The 7451-nt window shown below is 42.5% G+C and overlaps 1 protein-coding gene across 3 annotated transcripts in view; it reads right to left on the reverse strand.

Annotated features, from left to right (window-relative positions):
* ksr1a (kinase suppressor of ras 1a) overlaps positions 1-7451 on the reverse strand; it is a 27703-nt gene that overhangs the window by 17369 nt on the left and 2883 nt on the right. For 2 of the 3 annotated variants that reach the window (XM_032533663.1, XM_032533662.1), the window contains exon 2: positions 346-486. In XM_032533663.1, coding sequence (XP_032389554.1) covers positions 346-486 — 141 coding nt within the window. Of the gene's footprint in view, positions 1-345; positions 487-7326; positions 7424-7451 lie in introns of those variants that run through there. The other variant, XM_032533664.1, reaches the window with a different exon arrangement.

Here is a 7451-nt window from a genome sequence, read left to right on the forward strand (position 1 = left end):
CCATGAATTCCAAAAAGTACTGTAAAACTAGTGGCAGTAAGGGGGTGTTAGTGAAAACAAAAACAAAAAAGTCTGAAAAAGGGACAAGGTTTAAATTAGTTAGTAGTTAGGATTTGTTGACACTGTTTGCTGCTTAAATATGATCATCATACAAAATGACAGCGCTCCTCTTTTAGAAAGACATTTTTATGGTCACTGGTCAAGTATTCCTCATGCACATGCGAGCGCGTACTGAGTACACATTCTGAATCCACATAAATGTGACACCAACACAGTCCCCATGGCCATAGAGAAAGACAGAGGTAGAGAGAGATACTGATATTCAAACAGAACAACATGACCTACCTCAATGAGCTCCGGTCGCAGGTTGATGGTGCGTAGCCAGTCTCGTAAATGCGGGTAGCTGTCCAGGGCCTCGGGCCTGTCCGTCTCGGGCACTTTCTGCTTGCACTGCAGCTGTTTACAGATGTATTTCATCAGCTTCACCTGCAGGGAGCAATAGAGAACCCAGCGCAGATGGGAGGGGCAGGTTAGAGGGGAGACTCACAGCGTGCTGGGAGCTACAGCAGAGGAGCAGGACTTCACTGTCACACATAGAAATGATGCAGCATGTGTGTTCTATTGTTACTGCAATACCACACATGTTAAGTCATTCTTCAGAGAAATAATACAATTACTACAGACTACTGTTGCTTCTAAAAAAGTGACATTACATAGTGCCAAATCCATCTTACATTCATCACCTCAGCTGTTATACTGTATCTTCCATCTACAGATGGCTCTTCAGAATGATAAAGGTTAACTTCATCCATGAATTACTCCATTCTCGTTTATTTCCATTCTGAACTCTATGTACCTGCAATAACGTTTCCAGTGTTTGTTTGTAACCCAATTTCCCAGTGCCCCCAGTGCACAAGACGGTTAATTAGATATCAACAGCTATTATCATACAGAGGAACAATGAGCTGGTCATCTAATGAGAGCATCTGCACTGCTGGCACAGCAAACAAGTGTATTTGGAGCAAGGAAGCAGCTCAGTGACATAATGACGAAGGAAAGTCAATTTGCCAGTAAGTGGTAGAGGTACTGTACTCTCTCTCTGCTTGTTTCACCAGCTCTAAAAAAAAAAACGGCTTGGAATTGAACCTTTTGTCACGCCATATTATGTATCTATGAACTTTTGAGGAATTATTGCCTTCCTTCAACTTGCGTCTCCTCATCCTCTGCAGAAAGCATCCCACATGTCTTCACTTTGTGTTGGTGCGGCTGATGAAGCAGGCGAGTGAATGCACAGCAACTCCCCCCCCCACGATCTTCCTCTTGAGGCTTGCATCTGCTAATCAGCACATTAATGACTAAAGCCCTGGTGAAGACCTTTGCTGTAGTATCTCATGACATGGGCGCATCACCTAACCAGAACATCCCAAACACAGCTGTGTTTGAGAGACAGACCTGTCACCTGTCTCAAAACACTCATATTCAACGACACATAAAGCTGCGAGACTTTACCCCTGCGCTTTCAAAGCCAATGTCAAGTGCAGTGGTCCTGTGAGTAAGTATCACAATGAACGCCGCGGTATTGGCTTGCAGCGGCCCGCGTTGTGCATCTCAGCGCGGCCGTATAGTGTGTCTCCTTATCTCGCGGTCTATCTGCAAGAGTCCATTACAGCAGGCAGCACCTTTAGTTGAGCTGTGCAACACCAGCTAGCTTTCAACCCACCACGCAACTCTCGAGTGCCTGAGCAACAATGAGGAGCGCGTGTCTTTCTCCGCTCATTCAACGTACTCCGTGACACATCCACCTGCCAACCAGACAGAAACTCATGCAGCCACGCTGCTCTCCAAATGTGTAGCCTTGGGATGTGAAAAGGCTGCTTCGTGGCAGCTAACAAAAGCCTCTCCACCGAGGGCCACAGGGATGAAAGCGGATGAAAACGAAGTAAATGCTCTCCGTGTCGACTCTGACTGCAGCTTTTCAGTTCGGAAAAATACTCAGCTATTATCAGTTGCACTCAGAGAGAGTAATCAAATAATAAAAACAGCATGCATTATTGAATGTAAACTGATAAAAAAAAGGGATGTTTTCAAAACTTACAAGCAAGGACCATGTCATAAAAGCTGGTTGAGAAGAATATAAATGCAAAAAAAACAAAGCTCACCTCACATGTGACTGCCTACATAATCTTTTTTTTTTTTTTTAAGCACTAGATTAAAATGCCCTACTGTTTCCAAAATATCTTTGGAGTTTTAGTTGGATGGATTTGACCTTAGAGCCCAGCCAGAATCAGAATCATAAAAGATTTATTGCCAAGTAAGTAGGACTTTTGTGGGATTTGCCTTGGTTGTTGGTGCATACGTAAACATATTAAACATTAAAGCTATAGTGCGTGGTTTATGTCTCCCCCAATGAGGAATCAAAGTAATGACAACCACACTGTCCACATACGAACCTTCTGTGATGGCGCACGCGGGCCCCCCCCCCTCCCCCGCGCAGTTGCTAGTAGCTACAGAGGACATGGAGGATTAAATAAACATGATGGACATGATCAGAAAAGGTAAGAATCCTCACCAAACGCCACAATCTTCTGAACATAGCCCTACTGAGAAACACAGAGAGAGAGTTGTGTGGCGCTGATTAGCTTTGTAGCAACTCATTTGGCAATGGCTTGAATGTAACTGACGTACGTTAATAGCAAAAAAGTTACACATTAAAGCTTTAATATGAAATAACCAAACAATAAATACAGAAACAAGCAACACACACATACCTATTTAACATTAAGAAAAGAAAGAGGCTGTGTGGATGTGCAAACAACGTTGAGCCAGTAAGAACTGGCAGCTCGCTACCTTTGATGTTCTCTTTTATACACATGTGGACGGGAAATACATATATCCAGCACATATGCAAACATAGTGCTAGAGAAGCATCGACATAGACGGGAGAGCAAACTATGTAATGCTGTGATAAATGGTACATCCAATCCATTTCACACCAATATTCTAAATTACAAAGATAATTCAGAGCTCTCATTAAGTGTCTGAATATAGTGTTTCTTTGTACTAGCATGGCTAGCAGTGAGAGGCCTTTACTCGACATGAGCTAATGAGCTAGCCTCCTGTTTTACCCCCCTATACACTAGTGCAATCCTGTGACGTCTGGTTACCTAGCAACCCCTCTTCTGAGTCGTCAGCAACATTTCAGTGGGATTTTCCCATACATGTGAAACACGGAGCTCAGACATAATACATCGCAAAATACAAATGTCACCATGTGTCTCCACACAACAATAACAGCAGTAGCAACAAAACATGACCAACGTTCCTTTATCTCCCGTCACACGCAGAGCATTTACTTTTCTCATTAACATCCTAAATAAATAAGGTGGATAGAGTTACACAAGCATGCACGTCCCCCAAATCCATCATTGATATCAGTGATGTGTGTGTTTGTGTTGAGAGCACAGACAGGCACATCAACAAACCAGGAGATAATGACAGGCCCTCTGTATTATTTTTGGTGCAGAGTGGAGATAGCAGCGTTTGACGTGTGGCCTCGGGGTGGGAGGAGGGGGAGGAGAAATGGCGTCAGAGCCCACCTGTCAGCAGCGCTAAACAACACCATGGCAACGGCCTAAAGCTGTGAGGAGATGAGTGACAACCAGTGTGTCTTCCACCAGAGAGGGGAGAGAAGAGCCCTAGCAGTGGCCTGCCTGAGTCACAGCGGACTCGGGGAGCAGAACCCACTGCTCCAATTGTTGTCTCAAGGCTCTGGCTGACACAGCCAATTTTGGTGCACCTGCCAAGGATAGCAAGGCCTATCTGAGAACTGAGTAACAAAGCTCTATTCCAGAAAATGATATTTGCACAGGAAGGTCAGTTCATTTTCTCTCAGACTGAAAAATGCTCATGTTTCTTGTTGTCAAGACAGGCTTAGTGAAGCATTTCTACTCAGTGTCATGTTAGCTATTGATCATTATAAGCCCATGCAAAACCCAGTAGTTCTTAGATGTCTTTTTTTAAGATTATTTATTTTTTGGGCATTTTTATTGATAGGACAAACGACATGCAGCAAAGGGCCGCAATTCGGAGGTGAACCCGGGTCTGCTGCGTCGAGGAGTAACCCACTATATGTGGGTGCCCGCTCCACCAACCAAGCTATCTGGACCCCCCTCTCAGATGTCTTTGATAGACTTTTGCTTAACAGAGTAATCAATGGATCAAATGCAATTGAGGATAACCACATTTCATTGGGGTTAACTACACAATATTATCACTGTTAGATATATTATTTTGATTGGAGCTTTTAGGCTCTTCCAGTCAGTGTTGCAGTCAACATGGACTGTACAACAGTAGCACTCGAGCTAAGATACAATTCAAATTTAAGGGTAATTTCAGTATTGGGTTCACATTTCATATAGGATCATGCAAGTAAACTGATGATATGACTGATGCATGCACAATTTCAGAAAAAAAGGTGAAAATGTCAAAAGACAAAAACACAATGGATTTAGGGAGCCCTAGTGTGGACGGGGGATTGAACTAACATGGCTGAGGGACCTGGACAATGGCCTGCTGCCCATCCTCCCTCATTGTTACCACCAATCACAAGTTGACCCCTATGCTGGGCTGGGCTGGGGAGGGGTGGGAGGGGGGTGGGGTGGTAGGAGGTGATAGAGTGGCCTCCAACTCTCTGTGGTAAGGTTGTGCAAGGTAAGTCAATGTCCCTGCCTCCAACCTACTACACAGAGACAGACCTTGTCCTCTTTCAGACTTACACTGTGATGTATCTGACGGACCATGTGGTCACCGGGGCCACGAGTTTTGTGAAAACTGAAAATTATTAAATAAATAAAAAGTTTAAAATGAAGTATATACATATATATATATATATACACACACATATATATATATATATATATATATATATATATATATATATATATATATATATATATATATATATATATATATATACACACACACACACACACACACACATATATACAGCTACATCATGCAGCTATTTCAACCCGAACAGCAACACACACCGTGCTAACTTCCTTCCAATTTGGAAGATGCAAATTGGCTCTTCCACAAAAGAAGAAGTACAGCAGACCTCAATTACAGGATGTAATGCAACTCATCCTGAGTCAGTTTAAGAATAGATTAAGGCCTGCCTACACTGTTCAACCATCCTGATTTTAATATCATGCAGTCCATTCTTATTGACTACGCCACAAAAATGGAAATGTTGCTCCACTCTCTAGAGTTGTGTTTCCTCTATATCCTCATGTGAGCGACATTCTCCATTGTCTTCTCCTAGGCCTCCGACAGACACACAGAGTGGATGTCATGTCATAAGAAGCAGCCCAGCCGATTGGCTTTGATTCTCTCCTCCCTTTTCCTCCTTGCTCTCCCCTCTTGCACAGGCTCTTTGCGCGTCATTTGATTTTCTTATTTAACAACCAACCCTGAAAATGCGTAGGAAGAAAGATGTCTAAAAATAGATGCAGCCACAACAGCTCGCACAGCAAACTCTCTCCAACACCATGAGGAGACAAAACAGAGTGACGCTTTGCTGTTTGCTGATCATTACTGAGAGCAGTGATTAAAAAAAGATAAGGCGGTGAATTGCTCTTATGTAAAGATTGACAGCAACAAATAAATATCCAACGCACTTGTTTAAGGCTGTGTAAAACACAGCACATACGCAATGCACTTTGGGTTCTACTGTTTACAGGATGTTTCGAGTTCATGTTTCTAAGTGTTTGGATCACGTAGACTGATTTCGCTGGTTGAAAAACAAACAAGCTGCTAAGGCCATTTAAGTGGGTATGATAAAGCAAAAGTCAGGCATACATAAAGAGCTACAGTAAAAGTAACACAGAGGCAGCATGAGAGGCAGAGAGCAGGATGAGTGGGATTAGCATGTGAAAAGTGAAGTACTAGTTAGCACTCCATTTAAGAGGCCTGTATCATTATCCTCTCACTGGCAGGGCAGAAAAAACACACACACACAGTTCGAGTGAAATAATAAAGCTCTCTCAATGAGAGTATAAAGTGAGTTCAAGCATCTCTTGATAGTCCTCCTGTGCAATATGGGAGCGATGGCCGTTTGCACCTCGAGTGTGACAACTACTTTGACCTCACGGTGCTTAAAGCTTCAGTAGTAATGACACCTATCATGTCTAGTTGCTAAACAATGGTTTGCATGCGATCACCTGGACATTGATGCATTACAATGCAGTACAGATTGTTGCATTACAGTGTGCTTGCTAGATTTTTAAAAGATCATGGCAGGGGCTAGTGTAAACCCTTACACATCAAAGGGTCAAGGTTCAGGCACAACAGAGATGAGTTTATAGGGATGTATCGTGCATGTCTGAAATATAGAACTTGACATTATCGGCTGAAATTTGGAATCGTATACCAGGAGTCAACCAAAATCTACGATTAACTCCAAAATCAGCTGACTGTCTGAGGGATTTAGCAAATGAAAACTCAAGGATGGGCTGAATGAAGAAGTGAAAGTGCACACGTGTGGCAAGACGTGGTTTCAAAATGGGGTGCCAGTAACGACATAGGAAGTAAGAAGACTGCTCATAAAGACAGCGCCCCATGCCCTGCCAGCTCCTCTCAAAGGCTTGTTGAAAGACCGAGCTTCTTAGCAATGACGATGAACATTTCACATCTTTTCAAATCCCCTTTGTACCAACATAAACAATGTAATGGCATAGAAGAAGAAAATAAGAAAACAAGAAAAAAACAGTGTGACAGGCAAACCGTGAGTAATAGTAAAACAGGTGGTAGAATTCAAAATCAGTTGAAACAGCTAAAAATGGAACTTGATTTTCCAAAAACACCCGCCGCTACAACAAAAAGAAGAATTTAAGCTCACACAACCAAGTAAAGTTAACACATGAATAGCAAACCATGTTAATATTTACACATCACAACAAAAATCCAACGGGAACTGATAAAGGTCTGACCGATAAAGTTAATAAAGCATGTGAGACTTCTTCAAATGAATCAGAAATTCTGCCGATGCATGACGAGACCAAGAGCAAATGATGATCAGTTCACTTAAAGTTTTGACAAAAAAACAATGCCACTCATATGTTCTCACACAAGTTAATCCCATTTTTAGTCCCATTTTTTTTCCTTTACTGTAAAACAGTTTTAAGAGTTACAAATACATCACGTAAGGTAAAGTTAAACAGCAGAAACGGTTTGACCATTGAGACAAAAGTACAGTTATAATTTAGTGAAAGTAAGATTAAAGATCTACATTCAGCTGTGCTGTAAAGAAGAAAGCGTCTACCATACCTGTTCCCAGTGCAGCAGCTAAAAGCAAGTGACCAGTCACATCCTCTCCACTGCAGGAAGTGGTAGATTTCAAATCAAAAAGGTTCCTAGTTGTTCTGACCCTCAACACCCCCCCCCCCCCCCCC

This window comes from Etheostoma spectabile, chromosome 13, assembly GCF_008692095.1.
Source record: "Etheostoma spectabile isolate EspeVRDwgs_2016 chromosome 13, UIUC_Espe_1.0, whole genome shotgun sequence".
Taxonomy (NCBI): domain Eukaryota; kingdom Metazoa; phylum Chordata; class Actinopteri; order Perciformes; family Percidae; genus Etheostoma; species Etheostoma spectabile.